The 21137-nt window shown below is 37.8% G+C and overlaps 1 protein-coding gene across 1 annotated transcript; it reads right to left on the bottom strand.

Moving 5' to 3' along the window:
- Window positions 1-806: 806 nt before the first annotated feature.
- Window positions 807-1760, bottom strand: LOC122739031 (olfactory receptor 1J4-like). The gene has a single exon (XM_043980891.1). The coding sequence runs from the start codon at window positions 1758-1760 to the stop codon at window positions 807-809; it is 954 nt and encodes a 317-aa protein (XP_043836826.1).
- Window positions 1761-21137: the final 19377 nt, after the last annotated feature.

Genomic DNA, 21137 nt, shown 5'->3' with positions numbered 1-21137 from the left:
AAAACTTGAATTTGAACCCAATGCTTCTATCTCCAGGTGCATTGCTCTTTTCACTATATTACACATTCTCTCTGGTAAAAAAAAAAAACAAATGAACAAAACAAAACAAAATCTGTTGGGCTTTTGAAGAGAGGTTTTGACTTGGTTTCAGGAGACACTGGTACTTGCTATTTGGAGAATGTAACATTCTTGGGGCAAAGAACTATTTTATTTTTTGTCTTTGAATCCCCAGTACCTAATATAGCTTTGGATATAATAGATGATAAAATATTTGATAAAATAAATTAACTTGGGGAAAATTATGTGAACTGTTTGAGAATTAAGCTTACTCATCTCTAAAGAACTCTTATCTGGGGGACAGCTAGGTGGCAGAGTGGATAAAGAGCTGGTCCTAGATTCAGGAGTACCTGAGTTCAAATCCGGCTTCAGACACTTGACACTTCCTAGCTGTGTGACCCTGGGCAAGTCACTTAACCCTCATTGCCCTGTAAAAACAAACAAAAAAAGAATTTTTATCTGCCTCCATCACATAAAAACCATAAAGTCCATGAATGGTGCCTTGTGAACAATAAACCAATGTAATTTTCTTTGATGCTGTCAAAGATCATCCATCTGAGTGGTCTCTATACCATTTAAGAGCTCAACAATCTTCCTCCCTTTATATCCTGGGAAATTCTTGTCAATATCTGGTGGATTCTCTATGGGGAATTTATGGGGTAATATGGAAAAATAAGTTTTAAGTTATCTTTATTACTATGAAATATAGAGTGAGTCAAGACAATGAAAAATTCCATGAACTGAGAAAATTATTTCATGGCTCTGGCTATGAAGGATATTCCCCTAGTAAGGACTTTCTTCAGGGCTCCATTAATATCTCTGTTCCTCAGACTGTAGATGAAGGGGTTCAGCATGGGAGTCACCACTGTATACATCATACCAGAGATGATGTCTTTGATATTAGAGTTGCTGGAAGAGGGGAAAAAGTACTGGCCAATGATTGTCCCATAATATAAAGATACCACAGAGAGGTGTGAGCCACACGTGGACAAGGCTTTGCAGATCCCATTGGTAGAAGGGATTTTCAGGATGGTGACAACAATACGGATGTAAGAAACAAGTACACATGTTAATGGCAGTGTAATGACTGCTACCCCTAAAGTGAATATCACTAGTTCATTAAGGGAGATATCTGAGCAGGATAGCTTGAGCAAAGCAGCCAGGTCACAGAAGTAGTGGGCTATGGTGTTGTCTGCACAGAAGGATAGTCGGGCCAAAAGAAGGGTGTGAGTCAAGGAGCTGGCACAGGAGAGGATCCAGGACCCAATCACCATCAGGCTGCAGAGATTCTGGCTCATGACTGTGGTATAGTGGAGAGGGTGACAGATGGCAACATAGCGATCATAAGCCATTGCAGTGAGTAGGAAGCTATCCAGATCAGTAAAGAATATGAAGAAATACATCTGTGAGATGCATCCATTGTAGGAAATGGTTTGGCTCCCTGTCTGCATGTTCACCAGCATCTTTGGGGCAGTGACTGATGAGAAACAGACATCAGTGAAGGCCAAGTGACTGAGGAAGAAATACATAGGGGTATGAAGGCGAGAGTCTAATCTGATGAGCAAGATGATAAGCAGGTTCCCAAACAGTGTGGTGAGATACATACTCAAGAATAGGATGTAAAAGAAGACCTGGTGGTGTGGTCTGATGGGGAGTCCCAGGAGGAGGAATTCAGAGACACTTGTCCTGTTGTCACTTCCCATGCTGTTTTACTAACTGCTGGAGGAAAAGGGAATCAGAAATATCTACCACTGAGTCACAAAAGTCATAGAACATTGAATAAATGCTTCATTGACATAAGAGTCATAAAGTCACAAATATTTAGACAACATTTAGAATAAAGACTGTACAATGTTAGAGTTGAAAGGGACCTTAGAATAAAGTGTTAGAACAACAAGGAGCTTTAGAACATAGAATGGTAGCATGTAGAGCATAGCTAGTAGAAACCTATATTTGGATGAACATATAACCTAGAATGTTATAAAATAGAACATTTGGCATCAGAACTAGAAGGGACTTTAGATTATAGAATATTAGATCATAGCCACAATGGACAATGTTCATTCTGTTACAAAATACTTCCTTTGTAATGTACAACTACAGTCTTTGATCAACAAATGTTCCTTTTCTTCAGAGTCAAAAATCATTGTGTTGTGACTGTCTTTAAGTGGTTAGCACATGGACTCTCCACTTGGAGGCAGTAGGGAGAGAAGATGCTTTGTCACACACCTGATTTCACTCTCCAAAGGACTACACCTTATAGACAGAATAGAGGCCTACATTTCATTAAAAATAGATACAGAAATGGAAGAGGTTCTCAGGTCATCTTGTCCAACCCCTTCATCTTATAGTTAAAGAAACTGATGCTAAGACAGTGACTTGCCCAAGTTGGTAAATAGGGGAACCTAGGCACAACATTACCTCTATGATTAATAAATCTTATATTTATTTTGCTTTGTGATTTCTTCCTCATCATCCTTCACTAAAGTTCCTTTACAGTGGTTGATTTTAGTGTGGTGAGATGGCCCCGCTGGAAAGACTATATGTATGGGTGTGATGCTGACTGCATGTCTCTTGTTTGAGGAGCAGCATAACAAATTTTTATGGACAGCTAGGTTGCTCAGTGGATAGAGCACTGGGCCTGAGGTCAGGAAAATTTGAGTTCATATCTGGCCTGTCTGTGTGACACTGGTCAAGTAATTTAACCCAATTTGCCTCAGTTTCCTCATCTGTAAAATGAGTTGAAGAAGGAAATAGCAAATTACTCCTGTATCTTTGCCAGAAAAATGTCAAGAAGGGGTCAAAAAGAGTCAGCACAACTGAAAAAAATGACACAACAACAACTGATTTGCAATAATCACAGATGGATCACAGGAAATGAATCTTTTGGCCACCAGTAACTACAAAAAAAAGAAGATGATGGAAGATTAGGAGCAGTATTGCTTCCTAAAACATCAAGAAGTGAAGGGGAAATGAGTCAGTCAACAGTGTAGTGTAAAAACCAATTAAGAAAAATCATTACAAAGGGATTTAAAGATAAAACTAGTAGGGCAATGGAAAAAAGAAAAATGGGGAGGAATAATCTGTCAACATTTCTGTGCCAAACCTTTTTTTTTCACCAATGACAGTGGAACAACTACACCTGGATTCTAGCATCTCAGCTCCTGATATTTTCAGTAAATAGATCTTGATCACCATTAGTTATACTATGTAAATGGTCTAGTTGAGACCTACATTTGTGTGGGTCTTGTACAAGGTTGAGTTTCGGGGTAAGAGAGTAAAATATATCTAATGTTAAGATCCAGGGAGCTAAACTTAAAAGATTAAAATTTTTTCTTGATTTTTTTTTATTTTGAATCATCTTCATTTCTCAATACATCTCTTTCCTCCAACCCAGAAAGCCATCCTTTAAAATACAAAATAAAGTTTCAAAAAGAGTTTAATGAAATTATCCAAAGTATCAAACAAGTATATACAGTGTTTCACAACCATAGTCTTCAACCTCTGCAAAGAAGGGAGGGAAAGAAGTACATTCTCAAATGTGTTCAAGGCTGAGCTTGGCCCTACTCAACCTACTTTCAAATAGTGTACACTTTTTGGCACCCCCAGCTGTGCAGAACAGGTCCAAAATATATGATACTGAAATGTATATGGTTTTCCCACAAAGCTCATTAACTTCTTCCTCTAATCCTGTTTGTTCTTATTCCCAAAAGATGGCTCAAGTGCATAAAATATATTTTATGTTTTCAAAGATCTTAATGGGGCAGCTGAGTGCCAAAGTGGATAAATATAGTGGATAAAGCCCTGGATTCAGGAGAACCTGAGTTCAAATGCAGGCTCAGACACTTAACACATACTGGCTGTGTGACCCTGGGCAAGACATTTAACCCTCATTGCCCCACAATAAACAAATGAATGAATGAATGAATAAGTGAATGAATGAATGAATGAATAAAAATAAAACATCTTAATATCATTGATTTAAAACCAGAAGGGGTCCTGGAGGTGATCTCATCCAAATTCTAATTTTATAGAATATGAAGCTGAATACTTGGGAGATAAAATAATTTTCTCAAAATCACATGATTTTGAGGCTGGGGCAGTGGGGTGTGCAATTTAAACCCAGGACCTGAGATTTCAAATCCAGGACTCTATCCAAATTTGCTTACAATATCTCTCTGTTTTCTCTTCCTGTATTTTTCTTGTACATGTTTTCTCACAAATCTCATAGAACAAATGAAGGAACAAGCTGCCCAGTGAATTAGACACCTTTTCCCTACCTTATTAATGAGGTTGTCCATTCATTGCCTCTTTCTTGATTCATGACAAATTCCACCTCTTTTTTTGATCATATATTCTATAATAACCTTTTTTGGACACTTGTGCACAAATCTCCATTGGTAATATTGAGCAGCTAGCTTATAACCACTTTAAATCATTCCTTTTCCACGTGGGTTGTTTAGCAGCTCAGTGGTAAAGCAACTACAGTGTTGGACTTGGAATTCAAGGAAGGACTGACTTTAAATACTGCCTCAAAAGTTCTCCAATTTCGGTGCCTCTAGACAAATCCAAAGTATCTAACTCACAAAGTAGGTAAGTATCAAATGAGACATGTAAAGTGATTTGAAAACCTTAAAACTATATAGATATATGCTATTATTGTTATTGTTTATATTTGAATTTTTGTGATCAATACAGTCCATGGCTTTCAGCCACATAAATTCTCTAGGAGGACATTGGAAGCAACAAAACTTGAAGAAGGATAAGTAATATGTAAATATTGCCTAGTCCATGATAAAGAGGAGACAGGGTAAAAAAACAGACATTAAAACTCACAGAACACAGAGTCTAGGATTATTTGGGAGAGGAACAAAGAGTCCTCTGTATCCCATTAGCTCTTTAGGAAGCCATTCTATTAGAATACAAAATACTAATTTATGGTCCTCATGAGGACCATAAGCAAACAACAAAGAATTTAGTTATTTTCAACATAACAGACAGGGTAGGGTAGTGATTAGGCCTTACAATGGAGTCAGGTAGGTCTGGATTTAAATCCTTCCTCTAAAACCAGAGGCAGCTAGATGGTTCAGTGGGTAAGGAACTGGGCCTGGAGTCAGGAAGACTTGACTTCAAATCCTGCCTCAGATGCTTACTAACTGTGTGACCCTGAATAAATCAATTAGCCTATTTGCCTTAATCTACTGGAGCAGGAAATTACAAACCACTCCAGTATCTTTGCCAAGAAAAGATACTGCTCCATGGACAGTATTGAGATGTTAGGGTACATGGGTCATACTTATGAAGAGTCAGACTTGATTGAACAACAACAAAAAAAAAAAACTGCTTCCTGTGCGACTGTGTATGAGTCAGTCATTTAGCATCTTAATACTCCCAATCAATGCTCTAAGACCATAAATTGCCAAGTGTGTATCAATCTACTTTGGTTTATGGAGTTTCTTCCCTAGAAACTCTCTATTCTAATGAAATAACAAGTCACAAAATGTTCAGTATGTTCTGTTTCCTACACTAGAATATCTGTCCAATTCTCTCATCATGGAATGGAGATGACCCTGGGTTTTCAAAGTCTGTCAGTAAAATGCAAACTAGACATTGCTGAACTTTCTGGCTTTCAGTTTTGACTGGACACAGACATAACAATGTTTCTGAGGAAGAGTCAAGCTAAGTGAAGAAAGGATCATGACTGGAAGGTTGTTTGGCAGGTAATGAATTTGTCACAGCAGCAATTCATGAAGACCCTCAATGAAAGCATAGAGGGGTAGCCATCTAAGGAAGGAGTGTCTACAAATATGAAATCATGGATTTTTTGCAATATGTTCTGTACCAAAAAGAGTGTTAGATGAGGAAGATAGTTAACAAAAAGTTTATATTAACTTGAGTACAGTTAAAAATTTACTTCTACAATGATGTTTCAATTTCTGTAAAATTCACTTAGAACACAAGCTATCCACTACCCTACCAAGTAAATTACGTCTTTCTGTTTATTTTTAAATCTTTACTCTAAAAAGTTTAGATGCTTCAACAAAAAGTTGTACAAAGAATTTGATTCTTTTTAAAGTGTGAGGATCCAGTGTGGAAAGTCTCTCTGTCACCACAAATTGGAACCAGTACATGATTTAGTAAATAAATCCTAGGGAATTGCCTGAGGCATATAGAAGTTAAGTGACTCTCTCAAGGTCACACAGCAAGTATGTGACAGAGGTGGGGTTGAAGGCAGTTTTTCCTGACTCCAAGACTTGTACACTACAGCACACTGCCTCCTCACTGTTGTGTTTCAATTTCATAAATCAACTCTAACTGAAGTTGTTCAGAAAAGCTGTATGTGCTTTGGGTTTTTTTATGCATCAATGTGTACTCAGATACCATCAGTTCTTTCCCTGTAGAAGGATTGCATTTTTCATAAGTTTTTAAGTGTTGTCTTGGATCATTGTATCGCTGAAAATAACTAAGTCATTCATAACAGATACAATATTGCTGTTATTTTGTATAGAGTGTAGTTCACGTCGCATCAGCTCATGTAAGTCTTTCCAGGTTTTTCTAATAACATCCTGGTCATCATTTTTATAGTAAATAAAATTTATATAGTACTTTAAAGAGATTTCTTTATAATAAACCCATGATATGGATTATTGCAACAACAATAGTAGATAACATTTATATAGTAGCTTATATCTGACAAAGAATTTTCTTCACAATAGACCAGCAATGTAAGTACCAAGCCTTTCTTCTTCTTCTCCTCCATTATCATCATCCTTTTCATCTTCATCATCCTCCACATGTTCATGCTCATCATCTGACGTTGCTCTTCCCTCTGATTCAAAAATTTTCAGGTTCTATTACTAACTTTTTTCCCTCCATTCTGTTCCCTCTCCATGATATTTTGTTTTGTTTTGTTTTGTTTTGTTTTGTTTTGTTTTGCAGGGCAATGGGGGTTAAGTGACTTGCCCAAGGTCACACAGCTAGTAAGTGTCAAGTGTCTGAGGCCGGATTTAAACTCAGGAACTCCTGAATCCAGGGCCCGTGCTTTATCCACTGAGCCACCTAGCCACCCCCCCTCTCCATGATATTTACTCTATTTTCTATCTTCTTTCATCCTATCCCCACTCAAAAGTGTTTTGCTTCTGACCGCCTCTCCCCCAATATGCCCCCCACCCCTTATCCCCTTCCCCTCCTACTTTCCTGCAGGGTAAGATAGATTACTATACCCAAGTTAGTGCATATGTTATCCCCACTTTGAGCCAGTTCTAATGAGAGTAAGGCACACTCACTCGAAAGCTGTATTTACCTTGAGTTTCTCCTGGTGGTGACTCAAATGGTATAAGAAGTTGAGATGAAACTGGGGCAAAGAACCATATTATGACAGAGTAGTATTTCTTTTCTATGGCTGCCATAATTTAATGTACTATTTATACTATTTCCAAGCCATTTTTATGGAATACTCTGGTTTTCAAACATTCAGATAGGTGTCAGTGTAAGTTTAAAATTGGATGCTACTTATTGACTTAAGTTTCTGTTTACCTAATATGAGAATTATCTGAGATTCCTTCAATATGGAAATTCCTTCCACTGATGCAAATTGTAACTCATGCCCTAGTGGATTGACTTTTTGTATTATCTGGATGAAAATATTCTTCATCCTGTATCCAATCCAGTGATGAGCCTTCTTAAATTGAAATGGGTTGGTATTTGGATGAGTGATAAACAATAACTTCTTAGGCTTTATCTGAAGTGTTTCAATTGTGGTAGAATGTGTCAGAGCTTGCCCTCCATTTAGAGATTCTTTGAGAACTCAAGGTCATCTTCCTCACCTTGATGAGACCAACTAGGACTTTAGACAGGAATGACAAAAGTGAGAGAGGATAAAGGACAATAAGTCCAGATTCCACAACAAAACCAAAAATCCTGTGGTCTAGGTGCAGCTGGTCCAATAACTTGCTGCATGGACTTAGCCAAATTGCTCAATGTATCTTAGTCTTAGTTTTCTCATCTGTACAATGTAGGAGTTGGAAGAAATGATCTCCAAGGACATTCCCATGCTAAACTTCATATGACTCTATAACCATCACCAGGTATCAATCTCCTTGTAGTTGCTGCCATGTCTGCAGGACTAATAATTGCCAATTATTCCCCCATCCATTCTATTATACATTATTTCTGCAGACATGTATTAGTGTTATCAGAAGAGGCTAGAAGCTAGTTTCCTGATTTTGTTTCTTTCTTCATAAATCTTTGTATAAGGACACTTTAATAAGGGGGAAAACCTATGCCTCTCCCTGTTACCAGGAAAAATGCAAATTTGGGAGTTATTACAATCATCACATTCAAGGTCAGGAAGGGCCCCTTTGGGTCTAACTCCCAATAGATTAAAACTCCTCATGTAAAAGTCAATACATTGACATAGTAAATACTGTTTCTTAAGGACAACAGAAAGAGCACCCCAGTCTTGGAGATGAAAGTGAAAAGAATCAGGGATTTGGAGTCAGGGGTTGGAGGCTGTCAGCTAATGACCTATGTGACTGAGCAAATCATTTAATATCTCTAGGATTCAGCTTCCTTGGATTTAAAACAAGGTTCTTAGTCTCTCTAAGTAAGGTAAATGGAAAGAGATGACCTCTAAGGTCCCTTCTAATTATAAATATTAAACCCTATGATTGAATAAATCTTTTAATGTGTTCATGTATATATGTCACTAATGCTTACTAAAAGGTGTCATAATTCTGCCCATAAAGTAGGGATATTCTGAGAAGGTCCATGGACCAATTATATTCTTGGTGGGAGAACAAATCATCTGCTTCCCCTTTAATATACACATCTAGCAAATCCTAGTACTCAAAGGTATCTGAGCCCTTTGCTCTTTAATTGTGGCTAGCACTCCTGGCTTGTCTCTGACTCCTGGGGAGCAGATCTCTACTTGGGGAAATTACCCTGACATGCATGCCATTCAGTGGGGAGATTGAGTTTTCTTAAACTTGGCAACCCAAACTCATGCTGACCACCTTCATATCAATGCCTACTATGTGCTAAATGATTGGAATGATTTTGTACTGCATCAACCTTTTCTACAAAGTTACCACATCAGCTTCCACAGTTACCACATTATCTGAATAGATCTTTCTGCAGAGGCAATCCTATTGTCCCCCCATATTCTAGGTAGTATAACCCAGTTAATCAGAACCATCTTTTTATTTTGCCTCTCCCTGGGAATTTCCCATTGTGAGAGTTAATGTGGCAAGGGAGTTCTTGGTCCCCAAGTTCCTTCTCCTTACCTTTGATGAACTCTGCTTTCTAACTGGGAATTCCTGGTTTGTTTTTTCTATCCCTGTTTTGACTACTGCATGGATCCTTCCCATAGTACTAAAGCTGGTCACAAAATTGCTTCCTATTAGGCAGTCATTATTCCAGATTCCACGTATCTTTAATATCATTAGGTTTGGTTTCAGCACTGGTACTGCATAAGAGATTTATGCAAAGGCATCTTTGAAAGGCCTTCTGATAAGACAGAATGCCTTTATTGGAACATTGACATCTTGCCACATAGGAACAGTATCAAGCATGGAGTCAGTATTACAGGGTCCCAAATACTTGGGAAAGGAACATGCAGACACAGATATTCCACCCTAATCACTTCCCTAATTCTACTAGGAATGAGGCCCCAAATATTCCTAAAACAAAATATTGTTTTCCTTGGAAAAATCCCAGTAGAAAAGCACCTTTCTTGTGGCTTAGGGAGTCTCACCTAGGCCTTAATCTCACAAAAGAGAATCAGCTTAATTAAACTCATTGAATCTAGTAACAATCTTCCTCTATTTCTGAATATATTAGGTGATATCAATCAATGAGCCTCTTAAGTTCTGTGGTTTTGTTTGTTTGTTTTTTAGTTAGGCAATTGGGGTTAAATGACTTGCCTAGGGTCACACAGCTAGTAAGTGTTAAGTGTCTGATGCTGGATTTGAACTCAGGTCCTCCTGACTCCAGGGCCAGTGCTCTATCCACTGTGCCACATAGCTTCCCCAACTTCTGTGCTTTTTAACAGCATTAAAGTACATAAAATGACCAAACATGTTAATGGCATTATTCATATATAAGATCGTCTTATTTTCAAAATAAAGGTCCAATACCATATATATTTTTTGACTATTCATTAAAAGGTCTCCCTTCCAACAGACAAAAAGACATGCACACATACCCTCACAATTCGTTCTCTCTCTCTCTCTCTCTCTCTCTCTCTCTCTCTCTCTCTCTATATATATATATATATATATATATATATATATATATATATATATATATGTATATATATACACACAAGGTATTTAACATACATAAAAATATATTTATACATACACACATAGATATATATATATACATAATATATGTAAGACTGTGTGTATATGATTGGGTATTAGAAGAGAATTCAGGAGTCATGCTATCCAGGCCATATCTGAAATCTGAAGCTCCTCAATATGACTTTTCTTTTCAGGGTAATGAGGGTTAAGTGACTTGCCCAGCGTCACACAGCTAGTTAAGTGTCAAGTGTCTGAGGCTGGATTTGAACTCAGGTACTCATAAATCCAGAGCCAGGGCTTTATCCATTGTGCCACCTAACTGCCCCAATATGACTTTCAATCAAATTTCCTTCAGACTCTATCTCCAGTGATGAGCAGCTCATTACTTATGGCATCAGCCTCTTTAATTTGGGGTCCTTTAATTGGAAAAAAGTTCTTCTTTAACCTTAGCACCTGAAACATATTTCAAGTTGACCATTATGTTCCACCTACCTCTTCTCTTCTTAGGGATAAATTTCCTCAATATTATAACTAGTTCAACAGTTTTATGTAGATATGGGGATATCACAGAGTCATTGAATCCCAGAACTTCAGAGTATTATAAAGGCTCCTCATAGGTCTTCTACTTGAACTCATACCTAAAAAGGCATTTCATTTACAACAATCTGAACAGGTGGTCTCTTAGCCTTCACTTGCAATTCCCTAGCTGGGAAGCATCCATTATGTTCAGGGACATCCCATCCCACTTTAGGACAGTTATACTTGTTCATTGCATTGAACCCATCTGCCATTCCACCACAACTTTCACCCATTGGTCCCAATTCTGCACTTTGATGTCAAGCAGAACAAACTCAATTGTTTTTCCCCCAAACAGTCCTACAAGTACATGAACAGAACTGTTGAGCACCCCCAAAGGTTCCTCTTCTTTAGTCTATATATCCTTAGCTCCTTCAATCAATCCTTGGATGGAATGGTGTCCAGTCTTGCTCCCCACTGTGGTTTCCTTCCTATGGGCATGCCTCAGCTTATCGATGGGGCATCCAACACTGAAGGGAATCCTATAGATGTGGTCTGACCAGAGCAGAGCCCAGCAGGGCTATTTTTTCCTTTGCTCTGGACTTTACTTCTCTCTCTCTTTTTTTGTGGGACAATGAGGGTTAAGTGACTTGCCTAGGGTCACACAGCTAAGAAGTGTCAAGTGTCTGAGGCTGGATTTGAACTCAGGTCCTCCTGGATACAGGGCCTATGCTCTATCCACTGTGCCACCTAGCTGCCCCGCTACTTCTCTTAATGTAGCTCAACCACCTTACCATAGCTTTATTAGCTGCCATAGCACACCTTTGACTCACTTTGAGTTTGCAATCCGCTAAATCTCCTAGATCCTTAGTTCATGCAAAGGGTTTCCTAGCCATGCCTTCTCCATCTGATACTAGTAGAGCTTATTGTTCAAGGTCAGATGTAGTTTTTTATATCTATTTCTATTAAATCACAAGGTATTAGCTTGGACCTGTCTTTCTAGCCCTTCTTCTAATCTTTATGACTCCTGTCATTCAACATGCTAACTCTCCTCCCTAGATTTGTCATCTGCAAATTTCAAAAGGATGTTATTTATGACTTAATCCAATTCACTGATCAAATACTACAATATATTAGAATCCTTGTATCTAAGAATCTTAGACTCAGAGTCAAAGAAACTTAAAATCATATAATCTCAATTTAGTAGAACATCATTGTTAGTATAAAAGGGTCTCAGTGTTTAAAGAAACCTCAAAATTCATTTAGTCCAAACTAACAATCAGTTTGGGAATCAACTGCATGGAATCCCTGGCAGCTGGTCCTTCAGTCTCTACTTGAACACTCCAAATGGAGAGAGTTCTCACTACTTTCTTAAGTAGCCCATCTTCCCCTTCAATAGCTCTGATTTTGGGAAAACTCACATTGCACTGAATGCTGCCTGAATTCTGGCCTCTCTCCCACTCACTAGATTTCCAGACATTGAAAGAGCTGTTCATGTGACTAGAGTCTCTTTTAGCTGAGAGAGCAGGGAGGACAGGGAGTCCTAGGGCTTGTTATCAGAGAGGTTTCAGTATGAGAGAACTGGAGCCATGAGTTGTTCAACCTCTAAGAAAAGGGATAAAGGTAGTCAGTGGATTCAGTGCAGAGAAGATGGCATTGAGTAAGAAGAACTGAGTTCTGGTCTTAGCTCTATGACTAATTCACTTATTGATTCACCTCAACTCACTTTTATTGGCTTCAGTTTTCTTCTCTGTTTAATGGGTAATTTGGACTAGATAATTTTTATGATCCCTTTCCTCTCTAATATTTCAAAGCTCTAATCACCAAAGTGATTTTCCTAAAGTGCAGATCTGAGAATGTCACCCAATCCCACACATATTCAATGAACTGCAGTGGCATCCTATTATCTCCAGGATTAAATGCCCTTCATAACCTAACTACCCTTCCTACAGCTCCATTCTTCTTACACATTACACATACTCTTTGGTCCAGTAAAACTGGCCTCCTGGCTGTTCCAGAAACAAGACACTCCACCTCTCAGCTCTGGGACTTTTCTTTCACTGTGCCCCACACTTGGAATGCCATCCCTCATCTCTGCCTACTGACTTCTCTGGCTTTCTTTAAATCTCAACTAAAATCCCACCTTTCATAGGTAGTCTTTCCCAACTCCTCTTAACTCTAGTGCCTTCCCTCTGTTACATCATTTTCTATTTATCCTGTACATCAATTTGCATATGTTTGTTTGCATGTTGTCTCCCCCATTATATAGTGAGCTCCTTCAGAACAGGAACTATCTTTGCCTCTTTTTGTAACCCCAGCACAGTGCTTGGCACAAAGTAGGCACTTGATCCATGTTTACTGATTGATTCAAAAATCTTTTCCATCTTTATTATCCCATATTCCATGTTCTCACAGTCTGTGGTCTAGCATGGTGATTCAAATACCTGGGAATCTGCATTAGAAAGTTTTAGGCAGCTCAATGGCTCAGTGGATAGAGCACTGGATAGGGAACCAGAACACATGAATTCAAATTCAGCCTTAGACACTTTCTAGCTGAGTGCCATTGTGAAAGTCACTTTACATTTCTCATTCTCAGTTTCCTCATATGGAAAATAGGAACAATATCACCTACCTCCCAGAATTGTTGTGAGGATAAAATGAGGTAATATTTGTAAAACACTATGCAAATCTAAAAGTGCTTTTAAATGCTAGGTGTTATTTGGCATTATTCTTTGTTAAAACTGAAGAAGCAGAAAAGGATGATGAATCTGTTTTTGTCTCTGTCTCCCTGTCTCTCACATTCTATTGTTCTCTCTCTCTCTCTCTCTCTCTCTCTCTCTCTCTCTCTCTCTCTCTCTCAACACACACACACACACACACACACACACACACACACACACAAACAGAAAAACACACAACACATAAACGCATATTACCTGAGTAAGGTCCCAAATCTATTTGACCTGTGCCTGAATGGGATAAATTCAGATGCTCTCAGCTCCAGAGCATAGAGAAGCCAGCCAGGATACATAGGAATGTGAAAGGAACAGGATAACCTAAGTCTTCAGAATTCTGTGTTGATCACAGGAGATGGGGAAATGGATGAAGCATGATGTTTGTTGGGCAGAGCATCCTCATTCCTCTCCATTACCAAAGGAGTTTTGGGTTCCTGCTTTATCAGCCAAGAAAGGAACCAGGAGGTGGGAGACAATGCTCCCAAGATTCTTGTTAGAAATAAGCATGGAGTAATTGCCTGATTCCCCTATAGACTCCCTATGAAATAGATACACTGGGATGGAGGTGGGGAGATGTTTTTACCAGAGACTAGAGAAGGCAATGTTGTGGGGCATTGGGAAAAATACCTTTGGGATGTCCATCCTCTCTCCTCTGGGCCAGTGTAAAGAAATGACCATGGAAAATAGAAAACAGCTTCTTATTCTCCAACTCAAAGTTGCTTCTCCTGCAATCCTCTTTCACCTAATGCCACCAACCCTGGCCCAGACTCTGGGACATGCATAAGCAACCAGAATTCAGATTATTCAGACTTAGACAAGAATCCTCGTTGCCTTCATTTTCTGAAGTTTCATATAGTTGTGAATTAAAACACTTTGTTATGGCATGAAGGAAACAAGTAAAGTGATGTCTGTGAATGCAGGGATTGTTTCATTTATATCTGTATCCCCAGTGCCTAGCACAGTGTCTGGGTAGAGAACAGGCAGCCAAAAGATGCTTGCTGACTGAATGATAAACTAAAACTTAGAAGAAGCTGGCAATGTTTTAACACTTTAGAGTTTATGGCCTCTCTTTCATCAAATCAGCTTTGTGAGGTAGTTAGTAAAACTCTATCCCTGTTTTACAGATGAAGATCATTGCCTTCCCCAGAACAGACCAGTACTCTCTTCACTGTATCATTACTAACAGTGACTCAGAAAGTAGAAGTGACTTGTTCAGGTTTGCATTGCTCATTCATTCAATGAGCATCTGTATTCAGTATTCATGCAAGCCTCTGGATTATGCTACAAGATGTTCAAATGCATCCATGATCCCATTAATGTTTCTGGACATTTCCCTTTAATCATGCAGAGAGCACCTCTCCTATGCCTACTCATCCTTTGAGATTCTTGTCCATGGATGTCCATAAGTTTATCTCTGCATTCTACTCAACATGCTGGGTCCCATCTTTCCTTTCTTCTGACATAACCATGGAGCACTTGATCTGCCTGTCATCCCTCAGTCCCATTACATGACCAATTCTTTCATTTTTTTGTTCATAAATTTCCCTGCTGATATTTGCTTTAGTTCTAGAAAGTTCTTTATTTGTCATGTTGCAACATTCTCACTCCTATCATGAACATTTCAAGTGACTTCTGGGTCATTCTTATTTTTAATTCTTTGAGGTACTGTAGTGTTCTATGCCAAAGTCATTCAAAAACACTAGTTGAATAAAAGGTCAGCTTTTAAAAAATCTAAGAATTCTAGAATCCTAAGTTGATGGAATCTTAAAGGTCTACTCTTCCAACTCCTACCCAAATAGTTCCTGGTGTAATAGAGGTCATAGTCTAGTATAGGGGTAAGGTTGTACATAATCACAATATAAAACAGAACATGGTAAGTCCATTAAAAAATCAAAGAACTAAGACTTTTCATATTTAAATTACTTCCAGGCTGTTCACTACATGGACTATTAAGGTATAAGATCTGGCTGCATGTGAGTCATGTTTCAACAGTTTACAATATTGGAACCCAATTCTTCTGACTATAAGGTTAGTGTTCATTTGAGTGTGCTTGTTAGAATATCCTATGAAAGCACAGGCATATTAAGATTAGAAAGGTATATGTAGCCTCATGTAGTAGAAAGAGTACTGGACATGGAATCAGCCCATCTGGTTTGGCATCTCTACTTTGGCACTTACTACTTGGGTAGCCATGAGAAATTCCTTGAAGCTCTTCAGTTCTAGTTTCCTTATCTGTGAAATGAGGAAGTAAGACAAAAATGTTCTCTTATATACCTACCTAATATTTTATCATTTTATGAAAACATATACTGCATAAAATATGACACTTATTTCTGGATGTTAAAACCTCTATTTAATATAATCTCATTTTTGTTTTCATTACTTCAGTACAGTGTTCCTAAATAGTTTTATTTTTTAATTATTTTTGTTTTGTTAAATACTTCCCAATGATATACAAAAAATTTTAACAATCATTTTTTAAAGTTCTAAGTTCTAAATTCTCCTCTTTCCCCCACCCCTCTCCCACTTTGAGAAGGAAAGTAATTTGATATAGATTATACATGTAAAACCATATGAGACATGTTGCAAAATAAAATATAAAATAATACCAAATATAAAGCAAAAAAAGAATGCTTCAGTCTATTCTGAGTTCATCAGTTCTCTCTCTCTCTCTCTCTCTCTCTCTCTCTCTCTCTCTGAAAATGGATAGCATTTTTCATCATGGGTTCTTTGGAATTGTCTTGCATCATTTTATTGATTAGAGTAGCTAAGTCTTTCACAGTTGGTCATCCTTACAATATTTCTGTTACTGTTCAACTGGTTTTGTTCACTTCGCTTTACATGAGTTCATGTGAATCTTCCCAGGTTTTTTCTGACATTATCCTGCTCATCATTTCTTTATGCTTTGAGTTTCCCTATCACCCTAGTAACTGTCTGTAGTCAAGCTTTTTATTTTTAAGGGGGGGTTGTTGCTCAGTTTTGTGCCTTTGTTGTGCCTTTGATGTTTTTATTAGAGACTTGGGCTCTTTTCCTGCACTGTCCCAAGTTTTTGTGCTGAGGCTCTGGGTCTTACAGGTGGCTTTCACTGGGCTTCAGGGTTTAGTAGCTTGCTTTCTCTTTAGAATAAGCTTCCCTTCTGGATGTTATTGGGGGGTTAGTCCTCCCTTTTGGCCTCTCCTAGGTATGGGCTGGCCTTCTCCACAGGTGGTGCCCTCCTGCTGGGTTGCTCTGTTAGCAGGGCCTTTCTGTTAGCAAGCCCTGCAGGAGTAATTTGTTGCCAATCTGCCCAAATTGGGGGGGGGGGGTCCTGCCTGCTGGGTTGCTATGGTAACAGAGTCCCTCTGCTAGCAGGCCCTGGAAAGATAATTTTGTTGCAAATCTACTGAGGGTTGGAGCCCCTTGCTGCTGGTTTGCCTGGGAAACAATCTCTCCGCTGGGAAGTCTCAGGGGAGATGATGTTGACCAGTCAACTTGATGTTGACCAGTCTTGAGCAGGGGTTCATTGCTGGTCAGCAGTGGGGTCAAAGCCTCCTTGATGGGCTGTGCTATCTGTGGGGAGCCTGATGAGGGTCCCTGCTATGCTGCCCAGACTGCTTACTTGCCCAGGAGGCTACTGGTTTGCAGGAGGGTGGAGCCTCACTGGTGTATTTCCCCAGGCTCAGAAACCTGCTTCAGGCCCCCACTGCTGCTGCACCTCTTGGACTTCATTTCCCTTCCATCCAGGAAAGACAGAACTTTCCTGACCTGGTAGGCTGCTTCCCTGCTTCTGGAATGATTCAGAGGCCGTTTTATATTGGTTTGGAGGGGAAATTTGGGAGAACTCTAGAGGGTTCCTTCCTCACTCTGCCATCTTGACACAGGAAGTCCCATCATTTCTTACAGAACAATAGTATTCCATCATAATCAAATACCACAATTTGTTCAGCCATTCCCCAATTGATGGGCATCCCTCCATTTCCAATTCTTTGTCACCAGAAAAAAACTCTAATAAATATTTTTGTGCATATAGATACTTTTCCTTTTTGTTTTTTAATCTTTTTTGGATACATATCTAGTAGTACTATGGCTAGGTCAAAGAGTATACATGGTTTTATAGCCCTTTGGGCACAGTCACAAATTGCTCTAAAAATGGTTGGATCAGTTCACTATGTCACCAACAGTGCATTAATGTCTCACTTTCCTCACATTTCCTCCAATATTGGTTATATTCCTCTTCTGTCCTATTAGCTACTTTACTAACTATGAGATAGTACCTTAGAATTATTTTTATCTGCATCTCCCCAATCAACAATGAGTTAGAGCATTTTTTAAAATTAAAGATAGATTTGATTATTTCATCTGAAAACTGTCCATATCTTTTGTTTTTGTTTTTTGTTTTTTGTTTTGGTGAGGCAATTGGGGTTAAGTGACTTGCCCAGGGTCACACAGCTAGCAAGTGTCAAGTGTCTGAGGCTGGATTTGAACTCAGGTCCTCCTGAATCCAGGGCCAGTGCTCTATCCACTGCACCACCTAGCTGCCTCCTCTGTCCATACCTTTGATCATTTATCAATTGGGGAATGACTCTTATATTTATAAATTTGACTCAATTCTCTGTATGTTTTATAAATGAAGCCTTCGTCAGAGAAACTTGCTTCAAAAATTTTTTCAGTTACTTTTGCTAACTGTATTTCCCTCCATCCAATGCCACCCTGTTTATTCTCTCTCTCCATTTTCCCTGTCCATCCTCAACAGTGTTTTGTTTCTAACTACTCCCTCCCCCAGTCTGTCCTCCCTTCCATCACACCCCCCCCCTTTATACCCTTCCCCTCCTATTTCCTGCAGGGTAAAATAGATTTCTATACCTGACTGAATGTGTATATTACTCCCTCTTTGAGCCAATTTTCAAATAAGGTTTACTCATTCCTCCTCACTTCCCCTATCTTCCCCTCCACTGTAAAAGATTTTTCTTGGCTCTTTTATGTGAGATTATTTATCCCATCCCATCTGTCCTTTTTCTTTCTCCCAGTGCATTCCTCTCTCACCCCTTAGTTTGATTTTTTGGATATCATCCCTTCATATTCAACTCACATCAGTGCCCTCTGTCTATATATATTTCTTCTAACTACCCTAATAATGAGAAAGTTCTTATTAGTTATAAGTACCATCTTCCCATTTAGGAATATAAACAGTTTAGCCCTATTAAATCCTTTAGGATTTCCATTTCCTGTTTACTTTTTTAAGCTTCTCAAGTCTTGTATTTGAAAGTCAAATTTTCTATTCATCTCATGTCTTTTCATGAAGAATTCCTGAGGGGGAAGCTAGGTGGCACAGTGGATAAAGCACTGGCCCTGGATTCAGGAGGATCTGAGTTCAAATTGGGCCTTAGACACTTGACACTTACTAGCTATGTGACCCTGGGCAAGTCATTTAACCCTCATTTACACACACACACACACACACACACACACACACACACACACACACAAATTTAAAAAAGAATGCCTGAAAGTCTTCTTTTTAAGTGAATATTCATTTTTCCCCTGAAGGATTATACTCAATTTTGCTGGGTAGGTGATTCTTGGTTGTAATCCCAGCTCCTTTGCCCTCCAGAATATAATATTTTACTTCCTCTGATCCTTTAATGTAGAAGCTGCTAAATCTTGTGTCATCCTGGCTGGGACTCCACAATACCTGAATTATTTTTCTGGCTGCTTGCAACATTTTCTCCTAGACCTGGGAGCTTGTGAATTTGGCTATAATATTTCTGGTAGTTTTCATTTTGGAATCTCTTTCAGGAGTTGATCAATAGATTCTTTCCATTTCTATTTTATGCTCTGGTTCTAGAATATCAGGGCAGTTTTCCTTGAAAAAATTTTGAAAGATGCTGTCCAGGCTCTATTTGACCATTATTTTCAAACAGTCCAATAATTTTAAAATGATCTTTTCTGGATCTATTTTCCAGGTCAGTTGTTTTTCCAGTGAGATATTTCACATTGTATTCTATTTTTTTCATTCTTTTGGTTTTGCTTTATTGTTTCTTGATTTCTCATAAAGTCATTAGCTTTCATTTGCTAAATTCTAATTTTAGTTTTAAATATATACTACTTAAAGGCTCTATTGATTCCTATGTTTTCTAGTGTCTTTAAGAGGAATGAGTGTTGTATGTTGTCAAAGGCTTTTTCAGCATCTATGGATATAATCATATGGTTTTTTTGTTATTGATATGGTCAATTATGCTCATAGTTTTCCTAATATTGAAACAGCTCTACATTCCTCATATAAATCCTACTTGGTCAGAGTGTATATGATCATTGTGATACATTGCTGGAATCTCCTTGTTAGTATTTTATTAATATTTTTTGCATTGATATTCATTAAGGAAATTGGTCTATGGCTTTTTTTCTCTGCTTTTGTTCTCCCTGGTTTATGCATCAAAACCTTATGTCCTTCTTAACCTATTTTTCAAATAGTTTATGTAATATTTAGATTTATTATTCCTTAAGTGTTTGATAGTATTCACTTGTGAATCCTTCTAGTTTGGGAGATTTTTTCTTAGGAATCTCATTGGTAGCTTTTACAATTTTTCTTCTTCCTAAAATAGAATTATCTGAGTGTTTTATTTCCTCTTCTGTTAATCTGGGTGGTTTATATTTTTTGTAGATATTCAACCCTTTCATTTGATAGTTTTATGGACATATAATTGGGCAAAATTACTCCTAATAACTATTTTAAGTTCATCTTCATTGGTTCATTCATTCTTTTCATTTTAGATATTAGTAATTTGTTTTTCTTCTTTTTTAATCAAATTAATGAATAATTGATCTTTCATAAAACCATCTCCTAATTTTTTATTAGTTCGATTATTTTCTTATTTTATTAATCTCACCTTTGATTTTCAGGATTTCCATTTTGGTGTTTAATTGGGGGTTTTTAATTTGTTTTTTTCTAGTATTTTTAGTTGTGTACCCAATTCATTGATATCTCTCTCTCATTTGGATACATTTGGATATAAATTATCCCCTAAGTACTGCTTTGACTACATCCCACAAATTTTGAAATATCTCATTGTTATCATTCTCTATAATGAAATTATTAATTATTTCTACGATTTGTTCTTTGACCACTGATTCTTTAGGATTAGATTATTTAATTCCCAATTAGCTTTTAATATATGCTTCCACAGCCCTTTATCAAATGTAATTTTATTGTATTATGGTCTGAAAATGATGCATTTTATATTTCTACCTTTCTGCATTTGGTTGTGAAGTTTTTAAACCCTAATATATGGTTAATTTTGTGAAGGTGCCATGTACATTTTAGAAAAAGGTATACTCCTCACTCTTTCCATTCAGTTTTCCCAGAGGTCTATCTCACCTAATATTTTAAAGATTCTATTCATCTTTTTTTACTTATTTCTTATTCATTTCATAGTTAGATTTATCTAGCTGTAAGAAAGGAAAGTTGAAGTCCTCTACTAGTATAATTTTACTTTCTATTTTCTTGTGTATTTAACTTTTACTTTAAGAATTTAAATTCTATGCCATT

Source organism: Dromiciops gliroides, chromosome 2 (assembly GCF_019393635.1).
Source record: "Dromiciops gliroides isolate mDroGli1 chromosome 2, mDroGli1.pri, whole genome shotgun sequence".
NCBI classification, from domain to species: Eukaryota; Metazoa; Chordata; class Mammalia; order Microbiotheria; family Microbiotheriidae; genus Dromiciops; species Dromiciops gliroides.
Note: the sequence above shows the minus strand (reverse complement) of the source record. Positions and strands in the feature narration are given on the sequence as shown.

Coding starts and splice junctions, on each gene's coding strand:
- LOC122739031 (XM_043980891.1), bottom strand. CDS start 1,760: ATGGGAAGTGACAACAGGACAAGTGTCTCTGAATTCCTCCTCCTGGGA.